At 56.6% G+C, this 17,840-nt stretch overlaps 1 protein-coding gene and 1 long non-coding RNA gene across 3 annotated transcripts; one reads left to right on the top strand and one right to left on the bottom strand.

Annotated features, from left to right (window-relative positions):
* Positions 1 to 768: 768 nt before the first annotated feature.
* On the bottom strand, positions 769 to 15,408 carry AK4 (adenylate kinase 4). 2 transcript variants are annotated; one of them, XM_054833754.1, is made up of 6 exons: positions 15,051 to 15,408; positions 13,771 to 13,944; positions 7,558 to 7,677; positions 4,872 to 5,044; positions 4,415 to 4,533; positions 769 to 3,520 (listed from the first exon to the last, which is right to left on the bottom strand). In XM_054833754.1, the coding sequence occupies exons 2-6, from the start codon at positions 13,913 to 13,915 to the stop codon at positions 3,406 to 3,408; spliced, it is 672 nt and encodes a 223-aa protein (XP_054689729.1). In that variant the 5' UTR covers positions 13,916 to 13,944; positions 15,051 to 15,408; the 3' UTR covers positions 769 to 3,405. The 2 variants fall into 2 exon arrangements, with proteins under 2 accessions (XP_054689729.1, XP_054689730.1); XM_054833755.1 differs by lacking the exon at positions 15,051 to 15,408 and adding an exon at positions 14,539 to 14,556.
* LOC129209399 (uncharacterized) lies at positions 15,030 to 17,317 on the top strand. The gene is made up of 2 exons (XR_008578062.1): positions 15,030 to 15,126; positions 15,800 to 17,317. It is a non-coding gene; the product is annotated as an uncharacterized LOC129209399 (long non-coding RNA).
* The last annotated feature ends 523 nt before the right edge of the window (positions 17,318 to 17,840 follow it).

Raw genomic sequence — 17,840 nt, 5'->3', positions numbered from 1 at the left:
GGCATCACCCGCACCCCTCCCGCAGGGTTTGGCTCCTTTGCCCACGGGTGCCGAGGCTGACCCTCTGCTTTCTCACCTCCCGGGCAGTGCTTTCGCTGCTTATCACCCTTTTTTTTTTTTTTTTCATTTCTCCTAATAATTGCTGAGTCTCTGCTTACTCCAAACATGGGACCGAGGGCCCCGAGCTGCTATTTGGGAATTAAAGAAAAAAGCAAAGAACGATTGGATCTGCAAGCCGGTAGCGACGGGAGGAGGCACTTCAGCTTACGGCTTTTAATTCCCTCTGCCAAAACCCACGTGGTGGATTACCCAGGCACAGGCAATAGCCAGAGCCTTGCTGTGCCTGATGCTTTTACTGGGGGAAGTTAAATAGGAAAATAAAAACCACTTTACGTGCAACCAGGATGGGAGGGCAGGAGCAACCGGCTTCATCCGCACTGTCAGAACTGGCTTTTTAATCGGTACTTTGGATTATATGGAATAACGGAGCTGGCTGTAAGACAGGACCCAAACAGCAGTACTGTGTCCCAGCCCAAAAACTGAGGGATCCCCTTTACTGAGAGATTTTTCTCTTGGGTTCAAGTGGGGATGTTCTGACTCCTCTGCTTCCTCCCTCCTCCTCTTCCTCCTTGGCTCCTGCAAAGAAACCCCAGGTCAAAAATGACCTGCTACCTGCAGGCACATACCGCAGCCTCGGCTCGTGCAGAGCCCGGCTTTCGGCAGAGATCGGGTATAACTCACACACAGACACCGCCAGCACAGGGATAAGCAGGAGAAAAAAAAAATTTATTTACATCTTTCGAGCAGTAACACAGCTGCGGCGATTCACCGGGAAGAAACTCCAGGAAGAAAACTCGGCGTGACATGCTAGCGGTGCCCCGCGCGCGGGAAGACCCTCCTCCCACCACACAGTATCTTGGGTCGGTACAAAATTGCTGTCACTTTAGAAAAGGCGTGAGATTCACAGTAAAGTACCAAAGGGGAGCGCGGCAGGGAGGAAAGGCGAGGGACACGTGTCGCTCCAGGACCTCATCCCTGCCGGTATTTGGTCTATGAAAATGCACCATACGACAACAACTGTAGAAAAATCCATCTCAAGGGCTCGACGCATGCACAGTCGTGGGACTTCTACATCTACTACAGGGCTCAAAGCCTTTAAAACAAGCGCTGGGGGGCAAAGACATCTGCAAGCCCTGTCCTGCCGCTGGGCGATGCCGGGGACAGCCGCTCTGCAGGAGGCATTTTGCAGCAGCAGAGGATGAGACACAAGAGTCAGGCAAGGGAAAGCAGGGAGCAGCCCCCCTGCCCGGCACTCAGCCCCGGCAGAGCCGCCCGCCGCGGCCAGGCTGCTTTTATAGCCTAAACACCCCCCCCATCATCTCCTCCCCTCCTGCCCAACACTGTTAGAAAGAAAAGAGCACGCAAATTTTTGCTGTTTCTAGATTTGTGGTTAAAAACAGCCCAGACCTTCATCTGAGGGTCATGGGAAAATCTAAAATCTTTCTTAAATAGGATTTCATTGCAGGGTGGAAGATTTGCGTCCTCCCAGCCCGGGAGCTCCGGGGGGACGGAAAGGGCCTCAGGGACAGCAGCGAAACCCCACGGTCCCTCCACTCCCACTCGGGAAATTCCCATGCAGAGCGGGATGCGCAGCCCTCCCCGGTGCATCATCGCTTTCACCCGCAGGCAGGCGACGAGCAGGCAGCACGCGGGCAGAGATCTCGCTCGGCAGATGCCCGACGGCTTCTGGCTCCCTTATCAGGAGAGCGCCGGGGCAGAGCTGCCGCTGACGGAGAGAGCAAACACCAGCGGCTCCTCTGACAGCATGAGGACACGGGTGGCTCAGCAGGGATAAAAGACTCCCGGGGATGCCCTGAAGTTTCGCACACGGAGCCCGGGCACCCCTAGAAAAGCCAGTCGGCTCCCCCTCCCCTGCCACAGGGCCACTCTCCAAGAAAAAATAAAACCAGTGACATTTCGGCACAGAAATTTGCCCAGGCTGCTGTAATTAATCAAACGGGTGTCGGGGAGCGACAGGTTTTCTGCCCTCCTGCTGAGCCACCCATGGCAGACTGCAGCACGCTCTGCGAAAGCGAGAGCTTCGTGCAGAGTTCCCAAAACTCGATGCTAAAATTCAGCGCCTTTTTTTTTTTTTTTAAAACCTTTAAAAATACACATCTTGCTTTTTTTCTTAAATATGTAGTCTATAAAATAAGGCAACTCAAGGAGACAAAAACATCCCCATTGCTTAGGTACTGCATCCTACCACTAAAGCGGGCTACAGTACTTCCAGTTGAGAAAAACCACTCCACCCGGCCGCAAAGCTCCTGCGCACAAGAAGAGGAGCGACACGCTCAGGTGATGCTGTAAATCTTGGGGAGATGCCTGGGCACGGCCCTCGGCAGCCCCTGCACGCGTCCCGAGTAAGGGGAGGCTCTCATCCCTCCGGGGGTTTCGTGGGGAGGGAGCCGCTTCTGCCAGGGATGCTGCAGCCGCAGCGGGAACCGCTCAGGGAACACCCCCCATCTCCAGGGGACCTCGGGGACAAAGGCAGCACAGAAGATGGAATGACTTGATTTCTCCCCAAAACTGAAGCACGCATTAAAATAAATCTTTGGGAGAAGCTCTTAGAACATGACTGTATCTCGTAGTATTAAAAGCTATAAACAAGGTAAGCACAAAGGAGTGCAACTCATCCCCAGCACAGATCCTGCTCAGTGTCACAGCAGCTCACAAAAACTAGACTGTACAGCAGCTTTTTATAACTGGGGGTTCATCTCTCTCCATGGAAGATGCACAAGAGCGTGTTTTACCTCCAAACTTTTCCCTCTTTTATGTGTATTAAATGCCGGAAATGAGATCTTCACATTTCTGAGCTTCGCAGTGTACGCATTTTCCATGCCGCTCACCAATTCCCACTTGGCCAGGTCTTGCTTTTTAGAGCTTTATTTCTCTGAGAAATAAATTTAATAGAAAATAATTTATAGATAAAAACCCCCCAACCTAGAGAGTAATCTGCAGTAAATGGTACTGTGGAGCAACGGGATGGCACATTGTAGGTTCAAACAGAGACCGGGGTTTGTGAGGGGGTGGCAAGGACACGACGGCAAGCTGCGTAAACCTGGTATGATCATTACCCTGTGCGTGTACTTGGACCGCAGGCAGGAATACTTTATAGCCTCAGAAGAGAAAAAAAAACCCCTTATTCTAGCAGACTTGACCTCATAAGCAAAGATCTTTTCGCCCTGATACTGGCTATAACTGTGTATCCAACAATGTCACCCAGTACACCCAGGGAAGGGACTTTAGATACCGCACGATCGCCTAATCCGAGCGCAGCCCCAGCACCGCGCAGAGAAACCAAATCCGTGACGGCGTTAACTCTTGGTCCTTGGCACAAGCTGTTTAGTTCTCCTCGTCCGAGAGAACGGGTGGGATCTTGCTGGAAAGCAGGGTGTACACGTACGGCCAGATCTTGTTGGTCTCTGTCCCCGAGAAGGAGTGAAGGATGCCCCTGCTCCTGGCAGAGAGACGGAAGGAGAAGTCAGTACTGGGGTAAGCCAAACCCCTATAACCACGAATAATCACGTTACCCAGGAGAACAGCTCAGCCTCGCACCCCTAAGGACCGCTCGCTCTCTAAAGCAGTTTAGAGACATAAATCAGCAGGATTTATTCGTGTGATGAAGTGAGTGGGAAAATCAGGGCCCCAGTTCTCCCCCCTCCCATATGAGACTGCTTTTGGCCCCCCCATCGACCACTTCTGCTTTTAAAAGCGCTCCCGGGCGCTCACCCCCTTTCAGCAGTGGATTGCCCCCCTACGGCGATCCAGCCGTTCCCAACTTGGCCAGGGGACAACTGCCCCAAACTAACAGCAGCGCAGAAGGGACGAGCCTTGAAACGTGTCTGTGCTCACAGCACAGAATCCCAGGAGCCCAGACCGGTTTGGGTGGGCAGGGACCTCACAGCCCATCCAGTCCCACCCCTGCCATGGGCAGGGACACCCTCCACTAGCCCAGGTGACCTTTCCAAGGTCCACAGCAGACCCGTCCAAGCCAGCCCCGGGGTCTCGCCCTTCTCCTGCCCTCCTGCCACTCACCCCGTACGTAAACACCTCAGGGCCCCGGACCGATTTTTTGCAGGGTGACTGCACAGCACGTGCTGCCCTGGACCTGCACAGCACAGGGCAAACGAGTTTATTTCAATCGGCACCTGGGTGCATGCAGGAGCGGAGCCGGTCTCCGCAAGGGCACGGTCCCCAGCCGCCCGCAGACCCTCGGCTCGCTCAGCGACAGCTCTGCGTGGGCAGAGCAGAGTGCCGGGGCTCCTCGGGCTGTCGGGATGCGGTTAGTGGAAACAGCTCTCGTGCCTGTTTTTACGGGCACGCCGTGATTTATTCGCGTGGTCCAACTCACTTGTACAACTCTATTACTGGCTTTGCAGCATCTTTGTATTTTCTCAGCCTGGCAGCAACGGCCTCAGGTTTGTCGTCCTCGCGCTGGACCAGCGGCTCGCCCGTCAGGTCATCGACGCCCTGCGGGAAGGCAAACACCATCAAGGGGATGCAGCCACCGGCCCCATCGCCCACGTTGCAGTTCCCTGCCACACAACCGCTGCCAAATGCCTCGTCCTGCTCCGCATCGATCGAGCATCCTCAGACGGCATTTAACATAAATCCCATTTTCCTAATTAGCACAACTCCTTCAGGCTGGCTCCCGAGGGCAAAGCCCGCCGGTGCTCCGTGCTTACTACCTGGGACTTCTTCCCCAACGCTTTTTTACAACCTGAGCTCATGCAGAGAAAAGCTTCTCTGATCTCTTCCCTCTGTGAATTGCTCCCAGCCGGCACTACCGCGACGCTACGGGCTCTTACGTGGACGTGGGGGGGGTTGAAGTCCATGTTGTACACCCTCCCGCTGGCCGGGTGGACCCAGCGGGCGCTCAGGCGATCCTTCAGCGTCTCGAAGGGTATGTTCAAGCTGATCACCAGGTCCAGCTCGCAGATCCTGTCCAGCGCCTCGGCTTGCCCCAACGTCCGAGGGAAACCTGTGCAGGCACCACAGCAGAAAGGGGCTGTCAGGAGAGGCAGGAAAGCAGCACCGACGGAGTCAAAACCACCAGTCCCGCAACCCTGGAGCTACAGAACCGGCGCAGCTCCTCGCTATAGCGCAAGCGGTGTGAAAGGCAAGCATCCACCATATGGCTACAATAAAAAATAGCTCCTACAGCACCGACTCCCAAAATACAACACACGGGTCGCCGTGGGCTCATTTTTTCCTGCAAAGTCGCGTCTGGTGCAGGGCTGGCGTCCCTGCACAGGGGCTGGAGGCAAGAAAGAGGGCACAGGCAACAGCAAAATGGGGATAAATGCTGGAATTACAAAGAAAAACCTGAAGGAAGCAAAGCACTGTGCACAGATGGGTAACACACTGCTGGTTAACATGGAGGACATCAAGGATACTGCAATAAAATGGTTTGTAGGGCCATCACCCAGCTCTCCGAAACCCCCGTCCCCCGAAGGTACCGGGCGGTACATTTCTTCAGAAAAGCCAGCGAGCGGTGGGAGCATCCGCTCTCGCTGCCAGACCCCCCAACCACAGGTGACTCCGAGCCAGTCCCCTCTCCAGTTTCCTCTGCTGACAACACCCTTTTTTCATTTTTTTAACCTTTTTTTACATCCATAAAATCCTCTAAGACCTCCCAAGCTTTTTCCAAGCAGAGTATTATTAGCCAAGAGCTTGTCAGGACATCAGCACAGGGAATTAATCGGCCATTATGAGGGAGAATACATTTAGTCTGTCTTACCAAGTGAAGTCTGTTATTTATCTTATTCATGTTATCAAACTGACCACTTGAAATAAATACGCTTCTTGTCACCGTACTGCTGGACTGGGGCTCTGACTGCGGCCACCGCTCGCACCCCCAGGCAGGTGAATTCCCCCAAAATTAAAAGGAAGAATGTGATGGAGCAGGGCTGCCAGCATCGCTGCTGCCTGAATTCAGATTTTAGCTTCAGGGTCAACGCATCCCTCGAACATCTTGGTATAAGCAGAGGTCAGCACACAAAGCAGGTGCCTCCCGAAATCCTCGTTACCAGCCTACAGCTGGAATTGCTTCACCCTTGCAGCACCCTCAACACACAGTCAGCACAAAACGGGAGCTGGTCCCCAGGCCAGGCTGCTGGGGGTCGTACCGTGATAAATCGACATCCCGAGCTGCAAAAACCCAGATCTGAGCGTGTCGACACAAACCCCCATCAATGTGTTGAAATGCCAGAGTTTTAATACGACGAAATATGTACGTGTTTACACAGCGCTCGTTGCTGTAGCATTTGTGAATCGCCATGTTCCCAGATGAATTAAGTGGCATTATGGTAAGAATAATGAAATTTTAATAGTGGGGACTCACAGGCATCTTCAAGGCAGCCTGAACCTACAGGGCTTGAGGTCTCTGACATCCTCCCCACGAGCCCAGTGGGGTGACACTGCCAGACCCCCGGCGCCAACACTGCCGGACCCCTGGTGCCAACGCTGCCGGACCCCTGGTGCCAACGCTGCCGGACCCCTGGTGCCAACGCTGCCGGACCCCTGGTGCCCGCTGGGGTGAGAAGAGCTCGGCCGGACCCCAACCCCAGCACAAGCCACACCTCCTCTGGAGCCACCCAGGGCCCCGTGAGGAAGAAGTCCGGCTCCAGCAGCCCTCCAGTCCGTGGCACTAAACTGCAGACTTATTTTAGTTGTAAACTATTTTGTATTTTCCCTATCAGGAGCCTCAGAGCTCTCTGGAAGCCCAAGTCTGTTATAAATCAACTGGCTTGGTCTTATTTACGTATTCACCGACTCTTTGAAAGAGCTTCAGCAGACTGGCAAGGGAGGGTTTCTCCCCCTGCAACAGCCACGGCCGCTCGTCCCCGTACGTCACACTTGCCTGTGTCCAACACCGCAGGTAAGCGTGACCTGCTGAGCCCTGTCCCATCCCCTAACCAAGCCCCAAAGCGACTTCCAGAGCTGCCATCGGCACTTGCCAGCTCCCGGGCCACCGGCAGCGATGCACCACGGCTGCTGGCACGCAGGGTCACCGCCGAGGGCTGCAGGAGCTCCGGGCGCACGTGCTGCTGCTCCTCTCGCCGCCTGCCTTGCTGGTTTGCTCTCAGCATCTTCTCCACCCGCACCTCAGGTGGCTTTCGGGCTCGGGAGGAGCAGCTCCTTCGCACACATACAGAGGCGGTAAGAGGTTTTTCTTGGCTTGCCTCCAGCCCCGCTCTGCTCGCTGGCTCTGCTTTATGAAACACCCATCTCCTTTCCCTGCCTTTCCCTCTCCCGGACACGTGCCAGGGGCTCAGCTGGACGCGCACGTGCTGCTGCTCAGGGCAGAGGGAAGAAAGACCCGTGGGCAGATGCCTCTGCCAGCAGGTCGGCTCCTGCCTCTCCTCCCATGACCAACAAAGGCACCTTCTGTTTTTTCTCTCTCCTGGTGCTGCCAAACCATTAATAGCAAAATAACATTTTAAAGGGGGCTGGGATTTTCCCGTTCAGAGGGGACGCCGGCAGCGCACTCACCATCGAGCAGCCAATGCTGCTCTCGACGCTTCTCCAGCTCCGTCATCATCACGCGCGTGATGACGTGGTCCGGCACCAGAAGGCCTCGCTCAAGGTACTGCTTTGCCAAGACGCCAACTTCTGTTCAAGAGAAGAAAAAAAAAAAAAAAAAAGAAAAGCATGACATTTCCGCTTAAAAAATATCGCTCCCCCTCAAATTCTGCCTTTCCTCCCAAATTACTGATCGAGGAGCCTTTCGGTAGCATCCCTCTGCTCCTGGCTGCTGCTCCTGATAGCCAGGGGCCACGCGGTCCTTTTGGTGCTGCAGAAATGGAAATGCCCAAAATACCCGAGTGCAGGGACACAGCGAGCACCAGCCAAGCCCGCGAGCCCTGCCAGCCAGCTGACAGCAAGGGGCCCACGCCGGACACGCGCACCACGTGCTACGCACGAAGCTCCTTCGGTTTCGGACAAGGTACCGGTGTGGTTATGGGTGACACTGGCATGGATATTAAATGTCGCAAAGACACTGGAGCAGCAACAAGGGATGCAGCCAACCTCCCCGTACGTGCGACGATGGGATGCTCACCCCATCCCGGACCGCAGATCTGGCCAACATCCTGCTGCCTGGCTCACCGCTTGTTTTAAAGCGACGTCAGAGCCAAACACAGGATGCTAATAATGCCTATTTCTACGTGCACTGAGCCACAGCTACAAAACCTTGTGCCTCAGAGGAGGTTTCCAGTAAAACCCTGAGGACAAATGATGCGTTTGAGCAACGCTTGCAGATCTGGCAGCGTTTGGCTCATAAGCAGAAAGTTTCCACGTACAACCACCACGGGGAAAAGCTGGCGTCATCATTTATAAATGATCTGCAGAGGTACAAATTCACCATCGCACGTGCAAAAACGTGGCAGTAAACAGGCATCGCCAGCGAGCTCACGCAAACCCCAAACCTCAAAGTGTTCGTTAAATCGCTGCCGAAAGCACAAGACCGTTTCCCATCCAAAGAGCTTTAAAACTTCAGATACGTTCTGATAAGAAAATTATTTCCAAGACCAAATCCTTGAGAAGATAATTGCGGTGTAACTGCAAGGTAAATATACCTTACCAGGCTCCTGCCTGGCTCTCCCCCGCAGCGCTCAGCTGGAGCCGACGGCGCTGGAGGAGAAGCCAGCCGCGGTTTCTGCACAGGTAACACCGGGTCTGGACCCACCTTCGTGGCAGCCTGGCATCACCCGGGCAGCCGCTGCCAGCGACCAATGTAATAAGGGTTTATGCTGCTTGTATTTTTATTGCAGCTGGGGTAACGCAGATGTTACTTCAAGGAGAGATGCAATAAAGTCAGTTCTTTCTTACACGACAGTTTGCCTGCGATTTTCTTTTAGCCACTCGGAGACACAAAGAAACTGTTTGGAAAATGCAAATATTCTTTGCCACTGCGTGTGACAAGTCCTGATCCTGCTATCAGGAGAGGTCCAGCCTTTTCCTCTTGGACCAGGACCTCTTCTGCTCTCCTCCCACAGCAGCTGAAATAGCATTTGTCACCAGAAATGAACAATTTTGCAATCAATTTTTGCAAGATTTCTGGTGAGGACAGCGCATTTTAGCCCTCCCAAAGTATGAGTCCTCTCTAAAAAAACCCCACAGGATCCTTCATTTGGAGCAGGCTCTGGTTTTCCAGACTGCGGCAAGATGGCGAAGCAGGCAGGCGCGTGCACCTGGGCGCGGGCTGAATTCCTGAGCTGCAGGAGGGGGTTTTTGCAAGATATACAGTTCGTGGAGAGAGTTCATCTGATCTAACGGGGGGAACCTGATGCAGCCAGCACGGATCGCCCTGGGAGCGCAGGGTCGGGGCGTGCGCAGGAAACCTCACAGGCTCCCGAAACAATCTGCAGAGGATGCCTGGCAGGAAAGCGGGGCAGGTCGGGGCTGCCAGCCGAGCCACGCTCCCCACTTGGAAACCTGCCTCCGAAACGGGGCAGGCGGCAGGCGCTGACTCACCAGCCCGCGGGGTTGAGTCACCGCAGGGACGATGACCGCGTCCCCCTCCGCTGAGCAGCTCTTTGCTCAGAGCCACGGTGGCTGCCAAGCAGCAAGAGCAGAAAATACCTTTTTTCAGGGACAAGGTTTTTGTTGCTGCCCATACGTCGTCAGCGCTGCTGGCAGTTCTTCCCGCCTGGGAAGGCAAAGGACACGGGGATGGAAATAATACACGATGTCTTATGCAACCAGCACGGAGACCTGCTAGGGCATAAATATTATAACATCCGCCTACATTTTTTAATATTTATCCACATGGTCTGCACATTGCCAGAGGCTTGCAGGGAACGCGCTGGCCGGCGGGGCAGAGCTGCTCCCAGGGCAGAGCCCAGCGGCGATGAGGCTGGAGCTGCAGCAGAAGGTCCTGCGGCCGCCCCGAGGACATCCAAGGGACCGGCTGCGGCTCTGCAGGGCTGCTGGAGCTGGACCTGGTGCTGCAAACCAAAAATACACCGAGCCACAGTTGTGAAATCTGGAAATACAGCGGAGGCCCACAGCTCTGCATCACAGAGGCTGCAGTTTTCCCACGCCCCCGATACGGGCAGCAACTCTCCACTGCTCAGCGATGGAGGACTCCTGCTGCCGGGGATGCTGCTCCTCTGTGCCCGCCACGCGTGCCAGGCGGGGGGACACACCAGCATGGGGGACGTGCACCAGCACAGGGAGCGTGCACCAGCATGGGGGTGCAGACACTGGCGTGGGGTGCACATAGCAATGTGGGGGCTGACACCAGCACGGGGGGGAATGCTCTACCATGGGGGTCCACGCACCAGCACAGGGCGCTGACTGCTTCCAGACAGCTACCGGAGCCCCTCCAGCCTCTCCTCCAAAGCACACGTGGCTCCTCTCACCGAGGAGGAACGGGCATGTATTTTGCATGAGGGACCTGTAGAGCTGCCTGGTCCCTGGACCCCCGACACCCCGGATGCGCCGGAGCGCATCACCCCTGCAGCGCAGCCCTGCTCCCGCGGGGTTTCTTCAAGGCAGTCTTCACCTCCAGTTTTTACATCTGCCATCCCCTTCCCAGACGCGCCGGCCATCAGCCCCAGAGCCCACCCTGCTCCACAGAAGCTCCCCCGGTGCGGCGCTCCCCAGCCCCGAGCCAAAGGGGAGCAGGGTTTGGGCAGCCCTTCCCGAGCAGGGTGGAAGATCCCGGTCCCCCCGCGTGAGGAGCTGGGCTCACCCCTACCGCGCTGCACGGCGTCGGTGCAAGCACCAAAATCCCCTTTGCCATGGCCGGGTGCAGAAAGGGGTTGCATGCATTGCTCTGCAGTTACTACAGGTAGCAAGGGGCTGCTTAGCCGGTGCTCGTGCTGCCTGAGCCCGGCGAGCAGTGGGTGCTCCTGGCAGTGCTGAGCTCCGCGCAAAAAGTCCTCTTGACTCATGGGCTTAATCCCATTAATCTAATGACCGTGAGTTTAATCCACCCAGGACTTCAGGCTCTCTGTGGCTTCCCCAAGGAGACCCAGATCTGCAGCCACCCCTCCTTATCAAAGCAACACGGAGTTCCACCCCCGAGGGACGTCTCCCTCCCCTGAGGCCAGGAGCAACAAACCAGCCACCCAGGACCAGGCTGGAGGAGAAGCTGTTCCCAAACACTGCGCTGGGCAGCCTCCAGACCCTGCACCGTAACCCCGGACTTTCTCCCCCACGGCACAACTTTCTACATGATTTTTTTTTTTATTTAGGCTCCAGCAACACGATCTGGAGTTAACGGAGAGGAGAAGCGCCGGGTGGTTAACGGGGCACTGACCGCAGCCGCCTGTGCACCAGCACAGTTAAGCTGCAACAACCCCGGCCAGCCGGGGCCAGATGTCACCCCGGTTTTGGGACCCCAGGACCTCTTTCCCGACACGGATGTGTCATCCAGGACCCTCGCTCCCAGCCCATCACGAAGCACATTAAAGGGAGCGGTGGGACAGATGACCCACATGTCTCTGGGGGGGATGCAGACCTTCAGCCAAAGCCGCCTGGAAAAGAAATTAAGTCGTATTGCAAATCAACTGCTGAGTCCTGCTAAGACCTCGGGATGCTGCCAATGCCAGAGACAACCACCTGGGTGCCGGGGCAAGTACTGGCCAAGGAAATCACTCACCACCTTCTGACACCCCCGCCTAGCACCAAAAACGCAGTTTCTAAATCTTCCAAGATCTTGACGTCTCGCAGTGGCAAGCGGGAAAACCCCCTGTGCATCGATGCCTGCCTGCTGTCCTCGGACCGAGATTACGCTAAAACCACGGGACTGACGGGTCCCTTTGGAACGGCAATTCTGTAATGGTTCTGCTTGTATCGAAGGGCCCCGGCTCCCCTGAAATGCAAAGCCAGTGGCGCAGATGATAAACTCGGGCGGAGAGTCTACTTCCACCTGGTTTCCCCCGGAGCTGGCACACCGCAGCGCCGTCGTGTAACAGCTTGTCCAAAGCAAACAGCAAAAAAAAAAAAAAAAAATAGCAAATAGTTGCAGCTTACTGAGAGCTGTAACCAGAGGCTGAGTCAAAGGTGGGACCTGAGTGTCATGCCAGCTGTACCAAACTAAGGCTGGTTTACTCCTGAGTAATTTTACAAACATTTCTCAGTGCTGCTTCCTTCGGGGAGCTGACTTTACCCCACACGCTTCGGGAAATACCTTCAGCTGACTCCGTTCACAGCCCCTTCTTCCTTCTCCGGAGTCCCCAGAGCAACTCTACAGCAAAAGTATGAACCGAAATATAAAATCCAGGAAAGCCACTTGTTTAGACCTGGATCGTGCAAGTTCCTGGGTGGGCACGCAGTCTCACCATGCTGCCGCGCTCCCGCACGCTGCACCTCTGCTTGCTTTTCACCCAGGCCTTCTGTCCTCCGGCCAAAGCAGTGATTGGGATTTTCCTAATTTTGAGCCTCTCTCCAAAGGAAATATTATTGTCCTTTATATTTATAAAAGGAAATCTGGATATTTTTAAATGAGTGACCAGTGCAGGGCTGTGTGCAACACCCTTGCCAGAACGCTCAGCTCTCCAAAACTTTACCCTCCCTTTTTTTTCTCCCCCTTTTTGTTACCCTTCCAAAAAGGGAAATCACTTGTAGGTTCTCTCGGCTTGTTTTGTATCGATGCCGTTTACCGTTCCTCTGCCCGGTGAGTCAGCTTCCCCTCTGGGTCAGTCTTTCACACATTAGCAGAGGAGAGAAGGAACTGTTGGAAAAAGAAATACGCTGGGATTGCCTAATGGCAGCTGCAGAGGAACCCGAGCGCAAACCGGGGTGCAGCACTCACTCCCGAGCCTCGCCAGGGCCAGGGAGCATCTCGCCAGCCGACAGCGCTGCCCGGGGCGCAGACACAGCAAAGACCATCAGTTCTCCCAGGGGCTTTGGCCCTGGATGTCAAACACGGGACGGGCAGGAGCAGAGAGCCGCTGTGGTGAGGCCGTGCTCCTGCAGGCAGGATCGCCCTGCCCGGGGGCTGCCCGCTGCACTCTCTGCCACAAGCCCGAAAAGCTGGGTCTTGGGGTGGGGGGGTGACCTGTGAGGGGTGGGTGCTGCCACCCACCTCCCCGCTTTCTGGAAAGGACTTTCCTAAGGACTGGGGGACACACGCTGGCACCCTGTAACCGGCTTTGCCACGGGGGCTGTCACAGCACGGCACGGCACAGCACGGCACGGCACAGCACCCTGTGACCCGCAGCAATCTTCCCAGCAGGGTTTCCTCCGTGGACGAACGCACGTTCCCAATCCATCCCTCCCACCGTGGGTGTCGCACAGGCACAGCATGCACCAGCGTGTCAGCCATCTGCCGTCCACCACTTTGCAGTTTTTACCCCGTTCCTGTACAGCCACCTGAGGCAGGATGAAGTTACTATTAACACACGACCTACGTCCCCGCACGCCGCCGTTAACCGCTGGTGCGCGACCAGGCGGGTTATTCACACCGGTGCCTCCAGAGCCGTACCCACCCGGCACAGGGATGAAACTGCTGACCACCCCACAGCCATCGCGGCATCGGACCCCACTTTTGTCGGGGAGCTCCGTGAGCTCTGGCCGGAGGGAGAGGGCGATGAATGAGCTGTGGCTATCCAGGGAGGAGTTCCCCATCCCCATCCCCGTCCTCATCCCCGCCCCGCTGAAGATGCCCCGGGGCTGCTAACCCCCCCACCCCCGACCCGGCTCCGGTCCCCGCCGCCCCCCTCGCCCCGACGGGGCGGCCCCGCGGGCACTCACCGCCGCCGCCGCCGAGGCTCTCTCGCAGGAATTGGCCGCTGGAGAGGTGCTGGAGCCCGAAGCTGCGGGCGATCCTCTCGCACACCGTCCCCTTACCCGAGCCGGGGGGTCCCAGCACCACCGCCCGCAGCAGCTTCGAGGCCATGGCCGGTTGCCGGAGCCCGGCCCGGGTCCCTGCGGGTCAGGACAGCGCGTCAGACGGCCCCGGCCCCCCCCGCCGCGCCGTGCCGAGCCGCGCCGCTCCCCCCGCATCCAGCCGCCGCCGCGGCCCGTACACATCAGCAGGGCGGGGGGAGCACCGGCAGGCCGCACCGCCCGCCCGCCCGCCCCCTCGGGCCGCGGCACCCTGGGACTTGTAGTCTTGCAGCCCACCCGCGCCGGGACGCGGCCCGACGGGGCCCCCAGGGCACGGCACGGCACGGCACGGCACGGCGCCGGGGTTCCCCGGCAAGGAGCGGCGGGGGGAGGGGGGGGGGCGTCGCTGGGGGCCCCGAAGCCGGGCTGGGGGTTGTACGGAAACACCCGGCGGGACCGGCGGCTCTTCGGGCGGCCCCTGCACGTCCTGCACGGCCAGCACGCCGGCACTGCGGTGGGCGTGGGGATGGGTAATGACCCCAAGCGCCCGTGGCTGCGCCCACGCAGAGCCCGGGTGGCCACGGGGGGGCTGCGGCCACGGCCGCAAGTGCAGGGGCAGGGGCAGCGACCGCACAGCCTGAAAAACGCACGACCCGCAAACGCACGGCGTGCACACGCAGCTTGCACACGCACGGCTCGCAGACGCGCAGCCCGCCGTGTTCACGCGGTGCTCGGAGCTAGTGACAGCCGGGTGGGGACGCTCCTTGCGCTGCCGCGGAGGGAGGTGCTGCTGTGGGTATGTGCGTGCGTGTGCACACGTGTGCGCGCGCACGCGTGACTCTGCTGCCGAGGGCAGCTCTCTCGCACCCACGGCGAGACACCCCCGGAGGGCACCAGAACCCCGCGAGATGCGACAGGGCTGAGGGCCCACGGGGGCGCGGGCGGTGCGCCTGTGCCCGCTGGTGTGCAAGACCGCGTGCCTACGCGTACGCGTGGTCCTGCGCGCACACGCCTGCGTCCTTCCCCTCGCGTGTGCCCCACACCGCCTAGCTGGGCGCGCGGGCGCGCGTGTGCGTGCCCCACGCCGCGCGCGGTGTCTCTCTCTCTCCCTCTCTCTCTCTCTCTCCCCCTCCCCGCCCGCGCGCCGCCGCACCCGCCCCCGGAAGCGCCCGTCACATGGCCGCGCGGCGCTGCCATAAACACACCAAGATGGCGGCCCTCACGCCGCCAGCCCGTGCTGCGTCATGCCGCCCCCGGCCCCGCCGAGCGCCGCGCCCGCAGGTGGGTCCGGCCCGGCCCGGGCTCCGCGCCGCCCGCCGGCGAAGGGGGGGGAGAGGGAGGCGGCGGCGCCGGGGGGCGGCGCGGGGCCGGGGCGCGGCGCTCCCCCGTTGCGCACTATTATTTTCCGGGCGGCGATGTTTACGCGGGCGGGGCCTGCCGCCGTCGCGGGGGTGCGGCAGCCCGCCGGGCCCCGCCGAGACCGCGGGAGGAGCGGGGCCGTCGCCGCCGACCTTTCCCCGGGTGGCTTCCAGCGCTCCGGACGGACGGCGAGTGGGGCGAGGGGAGCGGGGAGGGCGAAGCCGGGGGGGGGGGGGGGCCTGGGCCGGGCTCCCGGCGTCCCGCCGCGGCGGGGGCGAGCGGGCGGGCGCGGGGGCTGGGGAGGGCTCTGAGAGAGCGGTTTGCCGGCCGTGCCTGCCCGGCCCGGCCCGCGGCTGTGTTGCCAAGGCTGCCGCCTGCCCCCTGGTTTCAGGTAACGCGTCTGGGGAAGCGTCGTCGAAGGAAAGTTGGGAGGGAGCAGCTGTGGCGGCCCCGGGACCCGCCAGGGACCGGCCCTTGTCCCAGCCCTCCTCCTCCTCCTCACACACAGCCTCTGTCCCCGTCATCGAAGCCATGTCATCGCTCTTCAGACCCTTCTATTGTCATAACTTGCTGTCTTATTTTCTTTCCCCTTTAGACTTCTGCAGATTTTTTGTTAGTATCGTGCTAATCAAGATGGAAATCAGGTTTGCTACCTGTGCACCTCATAAGCTGCTGCAGAGGCAGAGTGAGAGTGGCTTGTAGTACTAGAAAATACTTGACCTGTGCGTAAGAGCGGGGAGTTGGAAGCCTTGTGGGTTGTAGTCAGGGCACACGAGTAATTCCGTCGGTGCGATGCTAGAAGGATTTTGGTTCATAGGAAACAAGTGAAAAATACATAGAATTGTAGCCCTGAAGGGGCAGGTGGTGGAACCAGAGTTTAAGAAACAGCCAGACAAACTTACAAGGCTTTCAAAAACGAGAACTGGCAGCAAACACTGGAAACCAGAGAGTTTTTTTAAAGCATATGGAAATATGCAGCGTCTTAGCAATAACAAGGACAAAAAAAAAATGTGTGCTAGACTCCAAGACTAATGTGGGTTTTGCTTAAAAACAGGGTTCTTCAGATGATAATGGGGAACCTACGGAGACTTTTTGCATCAAGTCTGCGTATCTGTAGCCTGACTGAAGCAAAGCAAAAATCACGTGCGTGTTAGATGCGAGGAGACAAACCATATTTGTGTTGGACTAAGAGCTAGATCCTCGCTGGAGAAAATGGCATCCCCCCTTAGAGTATGCATGTAACCCACATGGTCTTTGTGCCAGAGGGTGTTGGGGATTATTCACCTTTGCAGACATGTATCTTCTCCCTCTGAACAGCGTCATAGTAACTGCTGGAGAATGGATTAAAATTTTGAAACAGCGGTCAAGGCATACTTGAACTATAAAATAGCGATTCTTCTCTCATCACCTCAGCCTGTGAAATGTAGGATTCCCCACCCTCCATTTATGCCGTACCAAAATCAGGAGGATTTTTCTACTGGAATAGTAATGGTGGTGTAAAAATACCTCAAAGTGAGAGCAAATGGTTCATCAGTTACGCAGCTTGCTTCCTTTTCAAAACTCACCATTGTACACACAGAATTTGTTAGTGTTTTCTACCAAGTTTTTTTTGTTGTTTTTTTCCCCAGCAACAGCAGATTCTTTAATGATTAATCTACAAATGGTGGTAAATCTGCGAGTTTTAGGATATATGCTTAAGTCATCTGTGTCATCTTACGTCAGTATTGCATAATCTGTTGACTGTCCCCTTTTTATGTAATGTATGTTTGTAGTTTGTTTTAAAATGTACAAATATTTTTTTTCCACTGCGTGCTTCTCCTCAGATATTTCATATTTGTCTCTCCATTGCCCTCTTGAGTTAAAAACTTGTAAGACACCATTTTGATAGCTGGATCCAGTGGAGTGTTACATATTTCTCTTTCAAAAACAGTCTGCACAACATCTTGGGACATGCTCTTTGCCAGGTAAGTTATTTAGAGTGTTATACCACTGCTGGAGTTTCTGCTTCCTCCTGGTAGAAACATGACAGCAACTTCTACTTGTGAAGTCCATCAACATCACAAATGAACTCTTTATAAAAACTTAATAACACATTAACTTTTACTATGTAAAACCGCTGTGTTTTTAAACTCATTTCAGAACTCAAATGTATGTAATTCCCTTAACCAAAAAGGTGTGTATGTGGAAATAGTTCAATGATCTTTTCAGCAATGCCTGTTTTTAGGGAAGGAAAAAAAAAAAAAAGGGGGAGGATGTGTAAAACAAAGGTTGATGCAAGCTTATAATTTAAGTAGTTTGCGGTGGAATCGTTTATTTCACAATTTTGTATTTGGATCCTATGACCTAAAAATGCCGGCTGCATGCTTGAAGCACCTCAAGCCTTTAGGCCCCTCTTCCGCTTACTCCCGCCGCGGTCCCTGGGAATCAGAGCTGGCTGCCTGGTGCTGGGCGCTGCTCCTGGCAAAGCCATCGGTGGGTGTAGGAACGGGTGTCTGCGACGCCGGCTCCAGAAGTGTGTGTGACAAACTCTGATTAAGCCCAGCTGAATGTGTTCGCAGTGCTGTAAAATTCCGCTCTGCTGGCGAAAGCTTGGCAGGCTCGGTGCAGTATACAGCGTGGTCACGGTGTGGTGCTAC

This window comes from Grus americana, chromosome 8 (genome assembly GCF_028858705.1).
Source record: "Grus americana isolate bGruAme1 chromosome 8, bGruAme1.mat, whole genome shotgun sequence".
NCBI lineage: Eukaryota > Metazoa > Chordata > Aves > Gruiformes > Gruidae > Grus > Grus americana.
The sequence above is the reverse complement of the archived record's forward strand: the minus strand, read 5'-3'. Positions and strand labels throughout refer to the sequence as shown.

Coding starts and splice junctions, on each gene's coding strand:
- AK4 (XM_054833754.1), bottom strand. CDS start 13,915: ATGGCCTCGAAGCTGCTGCGGGCGGTGGTGCTGGGACCCCCCGGCTCG. Junction 4,534..4,871: donor TCAACCCCCCCCACGTCCAC/GTAAGAGCCCGT, acceptor GCCTTCCCGCAG/GGCGTCGATGACCTGACGGG. Junction 3,521..4,414: donor CCAGTAATAGAGTTGTACAA/GTGAGTTGGACC, acceptor TCTCTCTGCCAG/GAGCAGGGGCATCCTTCACT.